The sequence below is a fragment of the Schistocerca piceifrons genome, chromosome 8 (assembly GCF_021461385.2).
Source record: "Schistocerca piceifrons isolate TAMUIC-IGC-003096 chromosome 8, iqSchPice1.1, whole genome shotgun sequence".
Classification (NCBI taxonomy): domain Eukaryota; kingdom Metazoa; phylum Arthropoda; class Insecta; order Orthoptera; family Acrididae; genus Schistocerca; species Schistocerca piceifrons.
In genome coordinates this window covers 409,767,962-409,792,217 of record NC_060145.1, presented here as the reverse complement: position 1 = coordinate 409,792,217, position 24,256 = coordinate 409,767,962, and the positions used below count along the sequence as shown (strand labels likewise).

General features: G+C 40.9%; 1 protein-coding gene across 2 annotated transcripts in view; it reads left to right on the top strand.

Moving 5' to 3' along the window:
* LOC124711211 (glucose dehydrogenase [FAD, quinone]) overlaps positions 1-24,256 on the top strand; it is a 476,275-nt gene that overhangs the window by 409,005 nt on the left and 43,014 nt on the right. For both annotated transcript variants that reach the window (XM_047241158.1, XM_047241159.1), the window contains one exon: positions 6,109-6,351. In XM_047241158.1, the coding sequence (XP_047097114.1) occupies positions 6,109-6,351 (243 nt within the window). The remainder of the gene's footprint in view (positions 1-6,108; positions 6,352-24,256) is intronic.

Below are 24,256 nucleotides of genomic sequence, written 5' to 3'. Positions count from 1 at the left end.
TACATAACACACTGTAACATGACTTGCGGTGTATATAGGGTGGTCCATTGATAGTGACCGGGCCAAATATCTCACGAAATAGGCATCAAACGAAAAAACTACAAAGGAAGAAACTCGTTTAGCTTGAAGGGGGAAACCAGATGGCGCTATGGTTGGCCCGCTAGATGGCGCTGCCATAGGTCAAACGGATACCAACTGCGTTTTTTTTAAAAATAGGAACCTCCATTTTTTATTACATATTCGTGTAGTACGTAAAGAAATATGTATGTTTTAGTTGGACCACTTTTTTCGCTTTGTGATAATGGCGCGGTAATAGTCACAAACGTATCAGTACGTGGTATCACGTAACATTCCGCCAGTGCGGACAGTATTTGCTTCGTGATACATTACCCGTGTTAAAATGGACCGTTTACCAACTGCGGAAAAGGTCGATATCGTGTTGATGTATGGCTATTGTGACCAAAATTCCCAACGGGCTTGTGCTATGTATGCTGCTCGGTATCCTGGACGACATCATCCAAGTGTCCGAACCGTTCGCCGAATAGTTACGTTATTTAAGGAAACAGGAAGTGTTCAGCCACATGCTAAACGTCAACTACGATGTGCAACAAATGATGATGTCCTAGTAGTTGTATTAGCTGCTGTTGCGGCTAATCCGCACATCAGTAGCAGACAAATTGCGCGAGAATCTGAAATCGCAAAAACGTCGGTGTTGAGAATGCTACAGCAACATCGATTGCACCCGTACCATATTTCTATGCACCAGGAATTGCAGCGACGACTTTGAATGTCGTGTACAGTTCTGACACTGGACAGAAGAGAAATTACAGCACGATGATAGATTTTTTGCACGCGTTCTATTTAGCGACGAAGCAAAAGCGGTAACGTAAACCGGCATAATATGCACTATTGGGCAACGGAAAATCCACGATGGCTGCGGCAAGTGGAACATCAGCGACCTTGGCGGGTTAATGTATGGTGCGGCATTATTGGAGGAAGGATAATTGGCCCCCATTTTATCGATGGCAATCTACATGGCGCAATGTATGCTGATTTCCTACGTAATGTTCTACCGATGTTACTACAAGATGTTTCACTGTATGACAGAATGGCGATGTACTTCCAACATGATGGATGTCCGGCACATACCTCGCGTGCGGTTGAAGCGGTATTGAATAGCATATTTCATGACAGGTGGATTGGTTGTCGAAGCACCATACCATGGCCCGCACGTTCACCGAATCTGACGTCCCTGGATTTCTTTCTCTGGAGAAAGTTGAACGATATTTGCTATCGTGATCCACCGACAGCGCCTGACAACATGTCTCAGCGTATTGTCAATGCATGTGCAAACATTACTGAAGGCGATCTACTCGCTGTTGAGAGGAATGTCGCTACACGTATTGCCAAATGCATTGAGGTTGACGGACATCATTTTGAGCATTTATTGCATTAATGTGGTATTTACAGGTAATCACGCTGTAACAGCATGCGTTCTCGGATATGATAAATTCACAAAGGTACATGTATCACATTGGAACAACCAAAATAAAATGTTCAAACGTACCTACGTTCTGTATTTTAATTGTAAAAAACCTACCTGTTACCAACTGTTCGTCTAAAATTGTGAGCCATATGTTTGTGACTATTACAGCGCCATCTATGACAAAGCGAAAAATGTGGTCCAACTAAAACACTCATATTTCTTTACGTACTACACGAATATGTAGTAAAAAGTGGGGGTTCCTATTTAAAATAAAAACCCAGTTGATTTCCGTTTGACCTATGGCAGCGCCATCTAGGGCGCCAACCATAGCACCATCTGGTTTCCCCCTTCAAGCTAGACAAGTTTGTAGTTTCTTCGTTTGACGCTTATTTCGTGAGATATTTGGCCCGGTCAAGATCAATGGACCACCATGTATATGTAGACGTAAAGGAAATAGTGCACTAGATACTATTCTGATAAATTCCAGAGCTTTGAATTAGTGTTTGGAAACCTTATCAAGTAGACGTGACAGCAGATATCGGATTCATAAATTCGCTGCTAGGATCGTAAAAGTTCGTGAGGAACATAAATGAGAAACCTTGAAAGAATAACGAAGTTCTCACGAAACCCTATTGTGTTGATTTAGAACATCTGTATTCGAGGAGGACTGAACAACTCTTCTGCTGCTAACATCGTGTATCTCGCGTGAGGATCATCAGAATAAAGGAGATTAGAGACATATAGTCGTATTTCCCTAGATCAGTACGTGAATGGGATAGAGCTTAAGGTGTATGTAGATGGAAACGTAGGGCGTATTTAGATGTCAACAGAAACTGGTTTCTAATGTGGGAGAGTAGTGTAGCAAAATAGGCGTGGAAGTGAGGATGGCGTGGGGCATCGTTCACGTCGCGTGTCGGGCTCGTTACTTTGCGGTTGCCTGCGGCCTGTTGTAAATCACTGGGAAGCTGTAATAAGTGCCTCAGACGAGCCGGCACCAGCATCGGACGAGTTCGGGTAGTACCACGCCCTGTGGTGGCGGGGAAAGGAAAGTAAAAGCTGTCGTACGCAAAGCAACTCTAAACACTGCACTTGCGTGAGCGTCTTGCCCAAGGTGGTGAAGTCTGCTTTTTGGAGAGTGTGAAATCATATCTTGATACAGGACGGAATAATTCGTGGTATTACAACACACACACACACACACACACACACACACACACACACACACACACACACACACACACACAAAGGCATGCACGTGCACACAAACAGTGCATGCACCATGTAGGCTTCCGCCACAGGAATCCTGTACAGCAAAATTGCTCGGGGATGTGATGATGTGATGAAACTGTCAACGTTTATTCCAAGCGGCATTTGTCAGCATACGTTATTCTTTGACATTGTCAATGGGCATCTGTTGATTTTAAACAAGTGTGGATAAAAGTCTTACGTCAACATCGCAAATTTCCTTTCCTGATTACCGGTTTCGGCTCATTACTGAGTCATTTAGATCAATATAAATCTATGTTCTGTGTGTGATACACGTTACATATCGTCGTATTTTTAATTTTTACTTATTTACTTTTTACTGAAATCTTACTTAAACAACTGCGATTTTCACTTTAGAATTTTTTTATTTAACTAGGGTGACTTAACTCTAAGAAAAATACGATGATGCGTAATGAGTGTTACACACTAAACAACATTTTAGATTGCTCTTAAGGTAGCTCAGTAATGAGCCGAAACAGGTAATCATCAAAGGAAATTTGCGATCTTGACGTAGGATTCTTATCCACACATGATCTACCAGGATAACCAGTGTTTAGTCGTTGGTGCTTGATTTTCACTATTGGATTCGATGATGATATCCTTCTCCCTTGATCCTGTCATCACAATATGACAGGATTCCCTGTCATTTTCAACTGAATGTTTAAGGATTTAATTATGTAAAGTAGCAATCCCATATCGCAAATCTTACGAATTCTGAAACCTCATCTGAAACGTCGGTAGTTTTATACCACATGATGACGCGTTCACACATCCGGAAAAGTTTTATTGAAACACATACATATGAAAAAAAGTCACATCTGAACGACACATTTTGTAACTAAAAATAAAGCAGAGGTGTCAGATGGCCACATTCAGAAAGGTATAGGGCCGGAAATAAAACGTCACCAGTTTTTCACATGTTACAAGCAATTTCAAAAACAGTGAAATGTATACGCAATTTGTATATACAGGGTGTTCGGAAATTCCCGTTACAAACTTTTAGTATTCGTAGAGGGGAGTGAGTACATAATAGTATGAACAGGATTCCACGTCCGTAAACGTAACATTTCCTTTCTGCGACGTTTCAGTTCAGATGTTTAACTCATTCACTTCTGCTTAAGTAACTGAATTAGCCGTCGTGCAGTAAAATTAATAGGTAACAATTCGAAAGGAAACGTAACGAGACTCCATTTATCGCTTAAGCACAATTGTTTGTGTTCACACTTATATTATGTGATCAAAAGTACCCGGATACCTGGATGAAAATGACTTAAAAGTTCGTGGCGCCCTCCACCGGTAATGCTGGAACTCAATATGGTGTTGGCCCACCCCTTACCCTAGATGACAGCTTCCACTCTCGCAGGCATACGTTCAGTCAGGTGCTGGAAGGTTTCTTGGGGAATGGCAGCCCATTCTTCACGGAGTGCTGCACTGAGGAGAGGTACCGATGACAGTTGGTGAGGCCTGGCACAAAGTCGGCATTCCAAAACATCCCAATACTGTTCTGTAGGATTCAGGTCAGGAATTTGTGCAGGCCAGTCCATTACAGGAATGTAATTGTCGTGTAATCACTCCGCCACAGGCCGTGCATTATGAACATGTGATCGTGTTGAAAGATGCAATCCCCATCTCCGAATTGCTCTTCAACAATGGGAAGCAAGAAGGTGCTTAAAACATCAATGTAGGCCTGTGCTGTGATAGTGCCACGCAAAACAACAAGGGCTGCAAGCCCCTTTCATGAAAAACAGGACCACACCATAACACCACCGCCTCGTAATTTTACTATTGGCAATACACACGATGGCAGATGATGTTCACCGGGCAGTCGCCATACACACACCCTGCCATCGGATCGCCACATTGTGTACCTTGATTCGCCACTCCACACAGCGTTTTTTCACTGTTCAATCGTCCAGTGTTGACGCTCCTTACACCAAGCGCAGACGCTAGCCAAAAATGAAGTTTGTACTGCTGTATTTGACCACAGACGGCAGTTATGCACCGTCCTCAATACGTTACAACTGTCACCCATGGTCAGGACTGTCTCCTGTGTAATTGTGAGTGCATTCGGACGTGGGTAAATTGTTTGTGTTCGTATGGTGGGTGCTTCCGTAAACAAGGTAGCGGAAGTGTTTGATGCTTCAGGAGGCACCGTACCGAAGATTTATACCACACAGAGAAACCGGCAAGACATGAATCCTATCACAACTCAGCGCGTGTTGAGTAGCCGTGACAGACAGCCATTGAAGAGGATTGTGACAAAATATAGAGAAACAGCAGCTGCAATAATCAGTGCAGAGCTGAGTACTGTTCTTGCTAACCCTGTCAGCACCCATGCAAGTGTCTTCATAAGCAAGGAACTATAAAGCGAGCTGGAATTACAAAACTACTCATCCATGATGCAAATTCTCGTGAGAAGAAATCGTGGTGTCGAAGCAACAAAACCTTGGCTATGGAGCAACAGAAGAAAGTCTTTTGGTCGGATGAGTCTTTTTTCACACTGTTTCCAACTCCTGGCCGAGTTTACGTCCCAGGGGTGAAATATGGCTTGGCTTCGGTGATTTTTTGGGCTGTACCATTCTTTGGGCCCCGTTGTCACCCTCCAAGATTGCATTACTGCCAACTATTATGTGACCATTTTCGCTGATCATCCCACGGTACAGTGTTTGTTGCAAGACCCCTGTTCACGCATCTCGCAACGTCCAGGAGTATTTTATAAGGATGAACTGTCACATCGCCCCTGCCCATCACTGTCATGAGATACCAATGTTATTGAGCCTTTGCGGTCTACTTCCGTCATCCACCTCCATCATTTCCTGAACTATGCACTACTTTGCAGGAAGAATGTTATAGGCTTCCCTTTAAAACCGTGCAGGGCCTGTATGTATCCACTCCAATTGGACTGGAAGCTGTTTTAGATGCCAAAGATTTTCCTAAACTGTGCTGTATCTTTTGTGTATTTTTGCCCATCCCATGCATATGCTATATTGTATCACAGGTACGTGACATGAGGTGACGTTGTGATGCTTTTCCGGCAGGTCGTGGACGACACTAGCATGTTGAGCGGTATTGTGACACATGTACGTGACGTGATGTTACGTGACGTGATGTGACGTTGTGGTGATTAATTTGCAGGTACTGGGCGACACAAGCGTGCTCAACGGCATTATGTACATGCTGTATTGTAACACATGTACGTGACGTGACGTGACGTGACGTGATGTGACGTTGTGGTGCTTAATTTGTAGGTCCTGCGCGGCACTAGCGTGCTCAATGGCATGATATATGTGCTATATTGTAACACATGTACGTGAATTGACATGGCGTGATGTGACGTTGTGGTGCTTATTTTGCAGGTGCTGGGCGGCACTAGCGTGCTCAACGGCATGATGTACATGCGCGGCAGCAGGAAGGACTATGACGAGTGGGCGGCGTTCGGCAACCCCGGCTGGGGCTACCAGGAGGTGCTGCCATACTTCCTCAAGTCGGAGGACAACCTGCAGGCGCACTTGATGGACCCCGGCTACCACGGCGTCGGCGGCTACCTCACAGTCACCCAGTTCCCGTACCACCCGCCTCTCTCACACTCCATACTGCAGGTACGTCACTCGTGGGCCTCTGGAAGAAGGAACATTAGGGACGAATTACAAGCTTCAACTAACAAGAATGTAGGTGGATCTTCCATCCTGGTAAACGTCCGTGAATTATAAAAAAGATAGAAGTAAAACAAAATTACCTCAACACGACGTCAGCTCCACTGTTCTCGAATGCGAATTTCAGTGTGTTAAAACCGCCATCGTTCGGGACACACAAACAACGGAACGCAATAAGTTTCTATGGTTTGCTGATGAGTCAAATATAAATACAACAAACTATGGGTCTCGACTTCAACTATCGTTTAATTATTCTGGTGACTGGCTTCCGTCAAAAATGATAACCTTCGGATCCATAACCCCTTCGTGATGTGTGGAGCTAGTACATATAACTGCTGTACGTACAGAAAGATAGCAGTCAACAACTTTCGATACGTACGGCAGGTCCGTGTACCGGCTCCCAGCGTCACCTAGGAATTACTGGTCTGAAGATGGTCGTGCTTGACAGGAAATTTTTGCCAGAATAAATAAATAATTGTTGCGATCTAGTTTGTTTTTGTTATCCTGCTCAAGAAGATCACTATCCGTTTCAGTATACCTTCAAATGTAAATATCAATTGCGCTTTACACCGCTGTTTCCTGTGATACAAGGAAAGCATAGTCCTTAACATTCATAAGCGTTGATACTATGCTGTAGAGTTAGCTGGCAAAATTAGGAACTATAAGAACAAGTATCAAGAAATTTTCACGAAAGCTTACCAAGATATCACCTGTGTTGCCATTAATTACGAAATTGTCTGGCGGAATAGACATCTTATTCAATGGCCTTCTAATCTACTTTTCTACTACAAAGTGTTCAAGAAGAAAGAAAAAAGTAGCGGATGAATGGAAGTGTATACAAAATCACCTGTTTCAATGTGTATTATAGAAGGGAAGGAGGAAAACCAGCCCGCATTGAGCAGAAAGGAAATCAGAGACACTGGAAGGAAGGAAGAAAAGGGCTTAGCGTCCAGTCGACATTGAGGTCAATAGGGACAGAATACAATCCTTTCCAAAGGCACCATCCCAGAATTTGCATTAAAAGGTTTAGGGAATGTAAAACCTAATTCTATAATAGCAGTCAGGTATTGAACCGCAGTCCACCAGAGAGCGAATCTGCAGATTTTAACTCGAGATTATTCTCTATTTTTGTCAAATGGTAGCACTAGTACTGTGTTTGTATTACGGAAAAATGAAAATTATTAGCTAGTAACAACAGAAAATATTTTGATAGTGAGCATATATTTTATCCACATTACAATTAATTCCTCCTACTCGAATTCACACATACGACAAAGACGAATCTTCCAGACTCGTCAAATACCCATTTAAAACAATAGTACAATCTACATTATAAATATTTTTGCGCACAGTACATGTCTTTAACGTGAACTTACTTTATTGCTGGACAATAAGCAAAATCGTTTCACATAATCAGCATCACATATCAGCAGCAGTAAAACACGTCAATCTTACAAGAAGTAAACATAAGTTCTCAGTGGCTTGTAATGTGACCATTGCTGCCCACTGTTTACTTAAATGAACGGAGAAATAACGCTGATAGCTCTCTGATCGTATCCTAGAACGCCGCAGTTGTGTACACGAATCATGTATCATTAGAAAGGATCACAACTGTCGGACGACAACTCGTGTTTGTAGTGTATTTACGTTGTAAACATTTGTTACTTCTGTACCTTCCTCTCGTAATGTTTGAAGTGAGTCTTTATAGCTACTCCTCCAGTCATTTTACGTAAAGAGCAGATGAGACATTTTCTCCCTTAACAGCAACTATTCACCTATACTGTCCTTAGAGCGACAAAGAGCCGTCACAGACCAATTTGCCAAGATGAAGACATTTTCAAGGAAGAAAACTGAGCAAACGACAGTGGCCCCTTGTGTATTGTGTATTGAATGGAAGACCTGGAAACGATGGAGAGGCTTCGTCCCGTCGTCGCCCTCAATGGTTCGCAGCCCCACAACAGACCACAGAGGTCCACCCACCTCACCACCGCCCTGCACCGATCTCAGGGTTATTGTGCGGTTCGGCCCCCAGTGGAACACTCCCCTGCGCCCTCCCCATCGGGTAATCTCATACCAGACGAGTGTAACCCCGATGTTCGCATGGTAGAGGAATTATGGTGTACGCGTGCGTGGCGACCAATGTTTGCGCAGCAATCGCCGACGTAACAGTGGCCCCTTGGTCACACACATCAGAGAAAAGAAATGCGAATTTTTACTTTTCAAATAAGAATAAAAAAATATAATTGTACAAGGGAAAAATGACAACAGAATCATTCACAGTTCAATAACAATGATAAAAATTTATTTAATAAAACTATACAGCAAAAGATGTTTACGTCTACCTCTACGTGATTAATGTGCTATTCACAACAAAGTGTGTGGCAGAGGGTTTTAATGAACCACCTTCAAGCTGTCTCTCTACCGTTCTACTCTCGAGTGGCGCGCGGGAAAGACGAATTTACTTTTTTAATTAAAAAAAGTAGCAAGCAATGTACCATCAGAAGGAATTAGTACCAAAACACATCTTTAGAGGTTCTATTCTATAACTTTACACTAACTCAGCCAGACGAGAGTATCTTTATTTCAAGGTCATCATTTTATTTCGAAAACGTGAAATTAATTGATGTGACATATTGAAAAAAATTAACATAAAAATTGGAATTAAATAACTTGATAGAAACATGTACGAATTAAAATTTTTACCTCTTAAAACTTTGGAATTAAATAAATTGGTAAAGGAATTATTCAAACGTGAATCACCAAAATCTGAGCTGAATACAATCATGCAGTGCATAAATCATCTGATTAAATTATACAGGCTCATTACGGAGCAGCGGTAACTTTGCCGCCAAGACGAATTTCGACACAACGGCTCGAGGTACAACGGCCAGGCCCGCCTGCCGAAGCAAGCTAACAGCCGCTCTGGTCAGATAAGGCATTACACAAATCTGTAACAGACTAAAACTGTGAATAGATTATACAGTTACTGGTCAAATACTGCACAAACCAATAAACAAACAGAAAGACAGGCCAAGTAGGAGCTGCGTGGAAAAAAAGAAACCAGGGTCAGTCAAAAAAAGGTCAGATCTAACAGAGGATTTGCTTGGTTCTTCTCAATACCAAACGCATAAAATTTCGTTAAGCATTACTAAAAATGAAAAAAAAACTTTGGCTTAATTTGAATTCATTACGTAAAACTTATAGGTTATTTTGCAAAAAATGGCTCTGAGCCCTATGGGACTTAATATCTGAGGTCATCAGTCCTCTAGAACGTAGAACTACTTAAACCTAACTAACCTAAAGACACCATACATATCCATGCCCAAGGCAGGATTCGAACCTGCGACCGTAGCGGTCGCGCGATTCCAGACTGAAGCTCCTAGAACCCACAGTGGCCGGCGGTTATTGTGCACCATGCCACGCTATCGAGAGGTTAAACAGCCGCTTTTCCACAACTAGCACCAAGATTAAAATTACGGCTCAGGAGAAATTTCAGGACGCCGCTGCTGAAAACGCAAATAGGTTAATGTTATCAGGTCTTCAAATTAACGGCCGTTACAGTTAAAGAAATAGTAGAGAGCAGGAAGTTCAGCTTCCGAAAATGCTTACAAATAAAGCGGCTTTGCTCTCACACCCATGAGCTCACGAAGTAACAGGAATAGGGAGAGCTTAATCGCTAAGGCAACTTTCGCTTTGGCCGATCTTGTGCAGCGACCGGTATCGCGAAGGCAAACAGTAACCACCGCGAATGCTCCCATCCGTTCCCCGGACGTTGGTTATCGCGTATCGGCATTAACCGAACTACAAGACTTATGAGCGGCCGTGGGAAGAACTCCGAGAAATTCTTAGCGTCCTAGGGCTTCAAACTTATGTATCTCTCCATCTACTAACAGAGATATACGCAAAAACAAACTGATATCCAACAAAATAACTAATTGTGAGCAAACTAGGTACCGTTAGAGAGTTGGAAAAACCATCGTAGGCTTCTGTAAGTGAACGTAGACTGCTTTTGGCCAGTTAAGGCCGTATCCGCAATGGCTGTGCATTAGGTGTGTTGCTTGCCTATCGAGTGTTACTTCGTAATGATCACTTCCTTTCAATGAGCGGTCAGTGCCTTACTATATTTGCCTAAAACCGGAAGCGGTCAACCGACTAGAAACCGACCGAGGACTAGGTAACCTACGGAACATTTGTGTTCTTCATAGTTATCCTCCTATCTGTTACTTAAAATTAAAAAAAGTGTTTATAGCAAAATTGAAATTGTCAATGTTCAGGTTTTATTCGAAAATTGTAAATTTGTAACTTAAAACTACAAGACTTATGAGCGGCCGTGGGAAGAACTCCGAGAAATTCTTAGCGTCCTAGGGCTTCAAACTTATGTATCTCTCCATCTACTAACAGAGATATACGCAAAAACAAACTGATATCCAACAAAATAACTAATTGTGAGCAAACTAGGTACCGTTAGAGAGTTGGAAAAACCATCGTAGGCTTCTGTAAGTGAACGTAGACTGCTTTTGGCCAGTTAAGGCCGTATCCGCAATGGCTGTGCATTAGGTGTGTTGCTTGCCTATCGAGTGTTACTTTGTAATGATCACTTCCTTTCAATGAGCGGTCAGTGCCTTACTATATCTGCCTAAAACCGGAAGCGGTCAACCGACTAGAAACCGACCGAGGACTAGGTAACCTACGGAACATTTGTGTTCTTCATAGTTATCCTCCTATCTGTTACTTAAAATTAAAAAAGTGTTTATAGCAAAATTGAAATTGTCAATGTTCAGGTTTTATTCGAAAATTGTAAATTTGTAACTTAAAACAGAGCGATGTTGTAGTAAAAATAAAGAAAACAATACAGATCATAAAAAGCTATAAAACACAGTTTCCTCAACAGAAGGGTAAAATATAAATCCCAGCAAAACAAAAATATATAAACATCGCTTCAATACTCACGCAAAACAGGTTTCTGTTATTCATAAACAACTTTTACATTTATCTATAATAACAGGAAACTGTTGCCATTGAGTATAAAACAACTACAATAATTATGTATCTTTTTATGTTTGTGCATGTAGACTGTATTTGCATCAAAAGTAATTACTTTGGTTATATGTAAATGCAGACGTTACCAATCAACTAATTTTCATTACTAAAAAAAAATGAAGTTTATGTTCTATAAGGACATAAAATACGCAAAGGAGCAACACCGAATGATATGCGGTTCTAATTATGTAATAAACAAACAACCAAAAAAAAAAAACAAAGCGATGTGGTTGGCTCCCATTCACATTCATTTACGTTTCTTTCTCTACCAATTCTACCAATACTGCCGGTAATTCTACCATTTTATTACATCTATGTGCTGTACCAAAGCTACCGAACCTTAGTTTTGGTAGATGGCAACAACATACTGTTGATCGACGTCAGTCCTATAAATGTCTGTTGTAGTCCATCCATGATGTTGACGCAGTATGGTTGCACTTCTCGGGTTACGTAAACTCGCAAAACAACCGATTGGTTGGTTGGTTGGTTGGTTGTTTCGGGGAAGGAGACCAGACAGCGAGGTCATCGGTCTCGTCGGATTAGGGAAGTACGGGGAAGGAAGTCGGCCGTGCCCTTTCAAAGGAACCATCCCGGCATTTGCCTGGAGCGATTTAGGGAAATCACGGAAACCTAAATCAGGATGGCCGGACGCGTGATTGAACCGTCGTCCTCCCGAATGCGAGTCCAGTGTCTAACCACTGCGCCACCTCGCTCGGTAACAACCTACATTTGAGCTCTGCAAATCTACATCTGTTACGTTAAGAACATGTGCGTGATGTCGAAACAGGTATGTTTGTGTGTGTGTGTGTGTGTGTGTGTGTGTGTGTGTGTGGATATCAGATAATGCAACAAGAATTATTAGCCTGGTCTTTTTCCACTAAAACGCAACTTCTGAATAACTTATGTTGCGACCTTTCTTCGAAGAAATTACGACATGGTTATTTCATACAGGAAAATGAAAACACTCATCTCCTACGCGTCTAGCGTATTTTTTATATTAGAAACTACCATTGTCACTTCTTTTTACTGTTTATGCTTGAGCACATCTGAGTGCTGTCGCAACAATCTGAAGGGCTTGGACATCTTTCCAAGGAAGCTCTTAACACATTTAGTATGAATGAAACCTACACACCACGTGCCAAAGTCAGAGGAATAAGTCGGTGCTTATGTGGCAATCGAACCCTACTTTCCCAGTATAGGGTGCAACGTAACGTCAGATGCACGAGTGCGCCGACCCAGAGATACCCTATCTTTCCCATGAAAAAATATCGTGTGTTATTTGGTAAAATGTGTATTACACGTTTCAGTCTTTACAGACAACATTTATCGTTTAATGCCACACGCTACATTTCGATACGTCCCGCCTCGGATACGCGTTATGCAAACATTTAAAAAACATTCTGACACTATCACATGCAATTAGCTCTAGACGCAGATATAAGAGGTACCCAGATTTCGTGAAGGATGGGGGTAGGCGGTGGGTAGGGGAGGGGAATAAGAGACTCATCACCTTGCATGTTGTCCGCCCGTGGTAGCTGATTGGTCGACGCGACGGAATGTCATACCTAACGGCCCGCGTTCAATTCCTGGCTGGGTCGGAGATATTCTCCGCTCAGGAACTGGTCAATTCATCCCAATCGACACGCAAGTCGACGAAGTGGCGTCAACTTGAAACAGTTGCACCAGGTGAACGGTCTACCCGACGGCATTTCCATTTCCATTACCTTGCATGTTTAGTCTCTTCGAATCATTTCTCAGCAGCTAGCTCATATCTTTCATGACAATCAGTTTCGCTTTACGATGAGTAATAGTACCAGAGAGGCAGTTCTGTCTTTGCGGTTGTGAGTGGAAGCAAGACTAAAGAAAAATTAAGACACGTTCAAAGGATTTGGTGACCTAGAAAAAGCGTTCGACAGTTAAAAATGGTACAAGATATTAAAAATGCTGACAAAAATAGGGGCAAGGTATAGTCAAAGATGGTTAACACACAATATCTATGAGAACCAAGAGGGAACAATAAGGGTGGGAGGCCGAGAACGAAGGGGTCGAATTAAAAAAGGGATAATACAGGGGGGCACTATTTCGCCCCTAATGTTCGGTGTATACATCGAAGAAACAATGACGGGAACAAATTAAATGCTCAAGAGTGGAATAAAATTCAGAGTAAAATGATATGAGTGATAAGATTCGCTGATGACATTGCTATCCTCAGTGAAAGCGAAAAGGAATTACAGGATCTATTGAACGGAATAAACAGTCTAATGAGTACAGAATACGGATTGAGAGTAAATCGAAGAAAGACGAAAGTAATGAGAAGTAGAAGAAATGAGAACAGTGAGAAAACGTCATAATTAGAGATCATGAATTAGACGGAGTTAAGGAGTTCTCCTACCTAAGCATCAAAATAATCCAGGACGGACAGGGCAAGAAGGATATGAAAAGCAGATTATAACTGGCTAAAAGAGCATTCCTATCCAAGAGAAGTTTGTTAATATCAGATACTGGACTTAATATGAAGAAGAAATTTCTGAGAATGTACGTTTAGAGCACAGCATTTTGTGATAGTAATATGTGGACTGTAGGAAAACTGCAACAGAAGGGATTCGAAGTATTTAAATAATGTTGAAAGTTAGGTGGACTGAGTAGATAAGGAATAAGGATGTTCTCTGCATAATCGGAGAGCAGAGAGATAAATGGAAAACACTGACAAAAAGAAGGGATAGAATGATAGTAGATGTGTTAAGACGTCAGGGAATAACTAGAGCGAATTGCTGAGAGTAAAAACGGCAAAATAAGGCAGAGATTGGAGTATCTCCAGCAAATATTGGAGGACGTATGTTGGAGGCGCTACTCTGAGATGAAAAAATGTTGGTACAAGAGAGGAACTTGTGATGGTCCGCATCAATCCATCAGAAGAAGGGTGACTCAAAAAATCAGGAGCAGCCTACTCTAAATCTGCAGACTCATATATGTGTAGCCCGCAAGTCACTGTAAAATGCGTGGCGGAAAAGTATTGATACTAACTAAAAAATCCTTACCGTCTCTCCCTCTCCCTCCCTCTCTATCTCTCTCCCCACTCTCTCTGTCTCTCGCTCTCTCTCCCTCTCTCTCTCTCCCTCTCTCTCTCTTCCTCTCTCTCTCTCTCTGTCACACACACACACACACACACACACACACACACACACACACGTGCGCACGCGCGGAAACATAGTTGTGACCCAACTCATGATACGTTCTGCGATTTCCGTAATATAAATTATTGCCAAAAATCTTGACGAAGTTAAAGGTGACTGAGTAACAGCACCTGCACTCGGAACCATCTTCATATCTTCCGACCACGAACGTTTCTTGAACCTGCTCTGTCGTATCATATTTCAAAATAACTTCTCGATTGCGGCGTCTCATCGGCTCGTTAGAAAGTTGTGGTCGCTGCTAGGTCTCGTTTCGCTACACTGAGCGGCATGTAGCGTGCCTCAGGAAGTTGACATGGCCCAGTTGATAAACCAGTCTAATTGCGTGTACCTTGTGCAGGTCTCGAGGAAATAATTGGCGTAGCACGGCAGCCTCTATTTGTAGTCATTTTTTCATTGCAGTCGAAAGTGGAACGTTGGAATGTGACTGCTCGAGAATTGCATGGTATTTTTCTCTACAAAATGTTGGGTGGAAACCAGGGACAGTATAGTTTTCATGCGACTAAACTTTGAATATTTCCCTATTTGCTACGAGCGAGTAATTTATCCCTAAAGTAAATATTGCCTCATTACCTGATTTGTCTTCAGATTAAGGCAGAACGAAATTGGCTTAGAAGTTTTTCGCAGTGGAGTAAACGAATGAAATTTTCTTGGTGTTGAACTCGCGTCATGTTTGAACTGGAAACGAAGGATTGGAAGATATTCACAACCCTTAATCGTCATGAGCTGTACTTGATTATAATACGAAAATACGCATGAGACTGAATATAGCGCAAAAGTGCCAATGAAATATGTCAACAATTTGCGACTCTCGCACTTGAAGTATTAATTTTCTAAGAAGATTCCAGTTGTTACTGCTATGGTGTAATCATTCCGTTGTTCAGGATTTTACTTTGAAACAAACGGAACATTATCAGACATTTTAGAGGAGTGCTGCAGTGCATTTCATTGCCGGACTGTGTACGGCGGTAAATTGAGCCACAACGGCTGCGTGTACAACACAGCATGTCTACAGGATCGGACCGGATCTCCACGTGACTGTCATTGCTTGTTCCCATGATCGTAAACAAGTGTCCTCCAGCAAGAGTATGACGCAGTCTCCACCATCATTCACTATTTTTTCGTTGCTTAGGGTGTGTCCTCCCATTTTTAGCGCCCAGCTCTGATTTTCATCTTATCAATCAAATTATTTATTAGCAACATTTGTTGTTACTGCATCACGCCTTCTTTCTCACACCAAAAAGGACTGCCGATTATATTACTTCCCTGATAATTTCTTTTATGCCAACAACACAAGCTGTACTTCACAGCATTATTATCTCTACGAACGACTTTACCTAAGCTGCCGAATACTATCTACTTGAGACTACAGTGATATTACTTGAATGCTTTCTCACACTGTAACTCGAACTACATAAAGAACAAGTTCTAGGGGACTGATGACCTCAGAAGTTAAGTCCCATAGTGCTCAGAGCCATTTGAACTTTTTTTTTACATAAGGATCGACATTACTAATTCCAGCACGTCGTTAATTTTCAGGTTGTTCAGTGTCGCGTAAGGAGACACCAGTATATAAGGCTACTCAAAAAGTTTCCGACTGATTGCGTTGTTGCAGCTTATATGCATCGTAGCGCGACTTCGATACTGGAATATAAGCACCGACGCTTGAGCAAGACTTTATTGTGGCATTCGTGTTTTTACGGCGTGCGTGAGGTAAATGCAGAAACATGAAGTATGGCGGCGTTATTACCAAATGCATCCAAACAGGACCAAAGTGCTGTTATTATTTTCTTGGCTGCCGCGCGGGGTAGCCGCGCGGTCTCGGGCGCCTTGTCACGGTCCGTGCGGATCTCCCAGTCGGAGGTTCGAGTCCTCCCTTGGGTATGAGTGTGTGTGTTGTTCATAGTGTAAGTTAGTTTAAGTTAGATTAAATAGTGTGTAGGCTTAGGAACCAATGACCTCAGCAGTTTGGTCCCATAAGACCTACCACAAATTTCCAAATTTTATTGGCTGCCGCAGGACAGGCACCGGTAGACATCCATCGGACAGTGAAAAATATCAATGGGACAACATGTATGCCTAAAAGCACATTCGTGGAATGGTGCGTGAAGCGTCCCCAAATCGCAAATTTCGTATTGCAGAAATTACGCCTATAGTCCTGTTCTCTCCTAATGCGATTCTCAGGCATCTGGTCCCTTAAAAAACATCTTGAAGGGTCGAAGATTCCTGTCGGACTAGATTGTGCAGAAGGTTGTTACGGACTTCTTCACGCACCTGGACACTGAAGTTAACAAAACGGATACATACAACATGGTGCATCGTTGGGATGATTGCCTCAATGCTCACTGCGATTTCTTCTGATTGGCATGCCGATTGTAGGCTGTGCAGTCTTCTAACGGAAACCTTTTGATCGCCCCTTGCGATAGTCGAAATGACTGGTTTCTTCACGCACATATACATAGGGTTTCAGGCTCATGCTCACAAAAGTTAATCAACTGTAGGCTACAAACAGATGATCATGTTTGATTAAAGAACGTATTAATTTTAATGATTAATAGAAACTACCTCGGCTGTGTTAAAACACACTTATTGTGTTACGGCCGGTTTCGTTCGCTGAACATCTGCAGTTAGTTGTACTAACGTCTGTTAGTTGTACTAACGTCATGACATTCAACGAACGAAACCGATCGTAACACAATAAATGTGTAATAATATGACTGAGGTGGTTTTTATTCATCATTGACATTAGTGTCAGCTGTGGCGCTCAACGTGATTATGGTCATTTATTTTAACGTGTCATTAGTGAGTTATTCGGATGAAATGTGCGTTAGAAGGGCTAATAGTTGCACATAATCACAGTTATCTAAAGGCCTGAAAGCAGGTGATCGTGTAGAGCCTCATTACAAGCTTCATACCCCTGCAGCAATTTCAGAAAGTTCTACTGGGTATCGTAGGATGCGATGTCAAAGCAGGCGAAGCCGCTAGCACACATCGGATCCATTGTGCCTCAAAGACATCAACATTGGAAAGAGCTGGAGCTCCAGTCATGCTGGAACAAGAGGATTTTCTCCACAGTAAGAAATCCTGCACCCACTTTTCTCACACTAAAAGGTAAGTATTTCTCTATGAATGCATTTCAACATATTTTTCATTTCTCCCATACCTCAAAGCTGCACAATTTATTAGCTGCCTTCGATTAGCAGTTTCATTGTTGAAATATCTATTCCCGCAAAAAGAACAGAAACATGACATGGGGGCAACCCAACCACGTCTGGTCGGGCAATGGCATTTGGAATCGCTTTTCCTGTCTCATCTAAAGGCTCAAGGCAACTAGGACGCCTCCTTGGCCGACAAATCACAGCGTCGGTAAAGTGCAGTACGGGTACAGTGATGTGGTTGTCTCCTAAAGCTCTCAGAAACGACTGGAACAGTTTCGTCGACTTTAGTGTCGCCCTATCATGTAATCAAGTGAATGAGTTCAACTGATTAATACAGCCTGACGTGTAGTCAACACCAAATGGAAAGGAACACCGAAGTTTCGGAAGCAAAGCAACATCTACCTACTAACTGATTCAGTACTTGTACGTTAGTGCAAAAACACTATGTATTGTCCCCATTTATGTAATTAAGGTATGCTTAACACGTGGTCTTTGCTGCAAACATGTGCATTAGAAAATAAATAAAATAATTGTCTAAGAGAAAAATGATACGCACTATATCTGATTATTTACATTAAACTGCAAAATAGTGTATCGTTGGAGAAGAAGAACAGGGAATATTCTACGCTTATGTTGCTCTGAACTTGCGTAATACTGTGTGAACTGGAGGGATGATGGATATGGCATAACACGAAAGAAAGATAAGGCATGTAAACGATACTAAGAACATAAACCACACTTTAAGCCCGTTCAACAATAGATACAAAGTTGTAACAACATAGAATCAGCGATACATAAATGCAGTAAAGAAATACACAGAGTTCAGGAGATAGGAGGACCTAGTTCAGAAATCTTACTCTTGCAAGTCTCTCTCTTACAAAATATCATTAAGAAAAAAGAACTATCGTTTGCACTATGTGCATGCACTATACTCGCAGACATATTCTTAGAACCGAAGAAGGAGAAAAAAAATAATACTCTTCCTTATCAGTAGCGTCAGTATGTAAGTGACAGTAGAATGGCTGACCAAGAAGATGATTAATCTTTCTAAGTGATATTCTAAGGGAGATAAAGTGACAAATTAATTGCCTTTGTCGACAAGCAATGCTTCATTCTCGAAGAAAGAGCTTGCCTCCCTGCAAGTCATGCTATGCTTCGGATGTAATCTCCAGCTCAAGGTACGGCACATCCTTCATTTCCTCGGCTACAGACATAGATATGATCTTCTCATACAACTGACTGCATTCCGTATCAGGAGTATCTGTTGTCTGATCAAATACAAACTTCTTCCGCAGTGCTTATTCCTCAATGTAATGAAAGTGTGGTAGAAATCACATACCGTATTACTATTAGATCTCCTGCACTCTTTTCTTTAGCACTGAACAACAGTACACGTTGCTTTACTCGCTTTTGTACAGCTAACGTTAATTATAAACCTGGAACCTTGTAAAAGAACATGTCTCGAGAGGATAAGGAGTCATGTTTATGGTACTTTTTAATTAAACCATTTCCTGAGGTACTTAAGTTTATTCGCACATCTACAATTTGAAAATAATAAGGTCATTTAAGAGCAAAGGTACATCCAAAAATACATACTTTTTAAAATAAGTTTAAAATAATTATCAAATAAGATGCCTATTATTCTGATAAAACTCCATTTCCAACGCAACAGAAAAATGAAGACACTTCTGAACGTTAAGGATCTCTGTGAGATTAAAACTGCAGGTAACAGCTCAAAAAATTAGCCACAGTGCAATCCAAAATAAAGGTGCCTACCACGTATTAAGCAACTTAAAAAAAGAAAAGACAGAAATGTAGAAGCTGAAAGTGAGTAACAATAACATCCGAGTAAGTCACTGAAAAATTAAATTAGTTGCGATTGTAGAAATGTTAAAGAAGAAAAGATGGAGGAAAGTTGTCACGAAATATAAACAAAACTGAAACAAGCACGTCGACACATTAAAAATAACTTTAAGGAGATTAGAACAAGAACAAAAATGATTAGGGATGTCGAAACAGTGTGAGAAGATGGAAATAATACTCTAAAGGGAATCGCCCCAAGTGGTGGGGCAAGAATGATACACGCTCGTCAATGAAACTTAAGCAGGTGCATCAGATTTTCGAAAAAGTATAATTATTATGCTTCCCATAAAGGCGTGAAAATTTCCACACAATCAGTTTAGTATCATATTCGTCAAAAATAGTCACAAAAGTACTTTATCGAACAATGGAATGAAAATCGGAAATAGATTAGTAGAGGACTAGTTTGATTTTTTGAGAAACAGGGGCACTTGAAGGTCAAAGTTGTAACTCTGCGTTCAGTATTAGATGGCAGATATTTAAATTTAAAAAAAGATATGATTTGCATAATTAGATTTGATCATCTGTCGAAAAAAAATCTGTGACCATAGACGTATAATAAAGGTTATTTATATGAAGCTGTTCTGCCCTGTTGATCATAAAGTTCATTAATCTACAACGTTTCGCATTTGGCATTTGTGTACAGTTGACGTTTAACGCTAGCGGTACCAACGTATTTTGCATAATCATGTACTACCTCATACAGCGCCAGGGGTTGCGGGTGGGGGTGGGGGGATAAGGGGAAGTATGAATGATGAGTACTTTATGACCACCATAAAAAGTTTTAAAAAACACAAATTTCATTAATTGTCATTGACCTTCATTCACAACATACATTTTAAAGATCTATAGGTGTGTAGGAACGGTCTTGAACATCAAAATATGAATACGACAATCATAGTGAAAAGTCGTGTTCTCTACTGAGAGCTCAATTTGTCGGTTAAGGTTATTGTAAAAGTTGAAGCAGTTACGGAATCTTTATAATGAATCATTAAAATCAATAAATATTTTTTCAAAGTTTTAAGAGGTGGGCTCTAAGTAGCCGCCCTGATACTGTAAAGGTTAAACGTTAAGCAAATAAAAGACAATATAAACTCAAGTCACCGATGAAGCAATACCTTTAACATACAAAAATTCTCTTATATAGTAAAAAATCTTAGCCTGGCGTCTTATTGAATTTCTAAGATTGCAGGTCACGTTACATGGCAGATATCTCGTCATCCGTCTTCAGTCTGTTAAAAACAACCAACTTCCATTGCTCCGAGATACAGATTTAACATATGCGTGGCAAAGATCTAATTACGAAGTTGATATTTCTGTTGAATCAGTTGCTAAGGTAACCGCTGTGGTTTTTGTTATTGGACAGCTACTGTGTGGATAGACTGTAAATAATGTAGCCTTTGTCAAGAAAGCATATCATTCAATTTTCTTATGTTTTAACCACTTCATTGATACTCCACAATGGCACACCGATGGTGAATAAGGGAAAAACATACAACGCAGCAAAGTAGTTTTTGTGTTGGAAAATATGACTATGTAAGTACTCCAGTGGTAACGTGTGTACGTATATTTTTTTAAACAAAGTTTAGCTTTTTGTCAAATGATGTCTCATTTATGGCTCTTGTAAATATGTTGCTACCGATTGTCCCTTTCACGGTATTGCTTTTTCAGCGACTTGTATTTCTAGTCATTAGATACGTTAATCTTTAGAAATCGATTGTATAGACACGCAGAGATTTACAGATAAATAACCTCGATGAGTGGTAGAACAGACACATATCCGTAATTTAAAATTAGTTGTATTTGGCTTTAGCCCTCCGAGCAGCGGAATTTTCTTCATGACACCTTCCACCTTTTCTGTTCTGGTTTGCCGTGACTTATTTCAGCTCCATCACAGTCACATCTATGTTTATAACCTGCGCATCCATCTCCGTAACCTTCCCCCAAACGCATAAAACCTGTGTTCTTGCAGTTCAGTAATCCATAAATTCTTCGTAGAACAAGATGCTGCTATACATTACGAAATTATCCACAAAAAATAAGGATGCGGTACAACAGACTGAAGCAATGCTCGACAGAACAGACGAGAATATACACTTCAATACACACAGGGTGTCCTTCCTAACAGTCGTCAGGCGCATATTCACTGGTGTTTCAGCAGATATTTGCACTTTTGTTTTAGCATTCTGTAGCTGGAGTCAGTCCAAACAAATAGTAATAATCACATCTTTCAAGCGACGCCAGTGTCAACGGAAAGCGTCAGTTTGTTTCCCGATAGAGACAAAGTGATTTTAGAGCATAATTACACGTGCTCCTATAGAGCGGTCCCAGGTTAGCCTAGCCCAATACTTACTTTGTCGATAGGTACTAACAAGGACAGTAAAACACGAAGAATAACCAGTACCCCAGCAGCGCCATCACTGCAGTGGCCCGCGATGAATGCTATTGCCATGCAGCAACGCTACTTAGTCACTGTTGGATTACTGGTTATTCTTCGTGGTATACAGTCCCTGTTAATATGTATCGACAATCTAAATATTGGACTAGACTAATTCGGGAACGCTCTGTCAAATAAACAGGTAAAATTCCGAGTTAATTTTTTGTAATGGCACGCAAATCGTCGCTTTCTGTTGACACTTGGCGTCGCATGAAAGACATGGCGAGCAGTAATCGTTTGGACTGACGCCAGCTACACAATTTCAAAAGCGAAGCAGCATATATCTGCCAAAAGACAGAAGAAAGTATACTTGACGATTCTTAAGAGAGACACCCGGTACACACAATAGTTCGTGGACGCAAGCTAGCCGTTTACCCACAACATTGTTAAAGAAACATTTGTGAAAAGAAACACAGAGTACTGTTATTAGAAACTGACGGTACTTGCTATGTAACTCTTTTCCCATCACTGTGCGCCATGTGCCACTTGCTTGTTGTGGTTATGAAAATCTCTATGTGACTAAGTGATTGGTCCGCACAATGGACTAGCATTAAATGTTGTAATGAATACACAAGTTAATAAGAATGCAAGTTATCGTGTTCAACAAGAGTATTCCACTGAGCACCGAAAATTACGAGTTTTGTATGTTGCATTACAAGTAAAGTATACCAGCTACAAAGAAATCAGACAAAAATGGGGTGAGAAAAGTCTGGCTCATGAATTACTTACGCTCAGCATAATTTGGCGGTGTCGAACTTAAATGATTTGCATATAATCGCTGCATTAGCAGTGGAGCTGAGATACCACCAACATAGGACATTTGCTAGGTATACATTCCGATGGGCCGATCGGTCAGTTTCAGAGTGTCTCAGTATCAATGAATACGCACACTTTTCAGAGCATTTTGCGTAGGAGATGATAAAGTATCAGCGATTCGGCAAAATTTTAGCTGTTGTGTAGAGACCGAACATGTACTTAAGAGCAAGGAAGCAATATATTCGAAAATTGAGCATTTGGTAAGTAGATGTTGGTGTGGTAAACGAGAAAACGTGTTGTTATAATAGAGTTTATCGGAATAACAAAATAAGAACTTGAAGTTTCAACATTACAACCTTCATTTGCTGAGATCTTTAATATACTTAAAATGTGTTAATTAGAACTATTACATAGAACAGTTCCTGCTTCAAGAAATAAAATGCTTCTTTCATCACGATATCCAAATTGATTCGAATTTTGTCTTTACTACGTAGTTGCAGTTTCCATAGATGAAGGAATGAAGGGACGGATTTTGTGCTGATGATGAGCTATTGGCAGGCTGGGAAGACGAATATAACTTTTTGCTAGATCATTGATCACAGAGACGAAACTGTAGAGGAGGAGCAAAAATGATATCATCAACAAACAAAAGTAACATAAAAAGTAGGGACAAGTTAGCAGACAAACTGAAAAAAATTGTACTACCTCAAAATCAAATAAAACGTGACCAAGTGAGCAGGATATAGAAGCAAACTATCACAGGTGAAGTGAGCATGTTCGCCAAAACATGTCTAGTAGTTTAAAACATAAACCCTGATCTGAGAAAAAAAATTCCGTTGATGTGCATCTGGATCACAGCATTGTATTGAAGTTATACTTGGACTGTGGGGAAATCGGAAAAGAGAGTATCGAAATGTTGGAGATGGAGAATGATGCTGAAAGTTAAGCGGACATAAGAAACGACGAGATTCTTCACAGAACTGCTGAGAAAAGGAACATGTGGAAAACAGTAAATACAAGAAAGGATAGCAAGACAGCAAATGTGTGAAGACATCAGAGAATAACTCTCATGGAACAAGAGGGAGCTTTAGAGGAAGTAGCTGGAGAGGCCAGAGATTAGAATGTGTACAAGTAATTGAAGAGGTGGTAACTTTGAAGAATAATGAATAAAATAAAAAAATCGACGAATTGCAACGAATTATCAAAGACAGGAACTAGAGCAGCAAGTATTGTTATTTAAGAATAAAGCATTGCCAACAGTATTTTAACATTTTGTCTGTACTCTGTTTACAGGTGACTATAAGTTAACGAAAAATTTCATAAGGCTGTCTTTGTATCAGCTCTTAACACTAGCATCTTTTCTGCCACCACCTCGAAGAAGTTCAGATCTTTCAGACCTAGTTGAAATA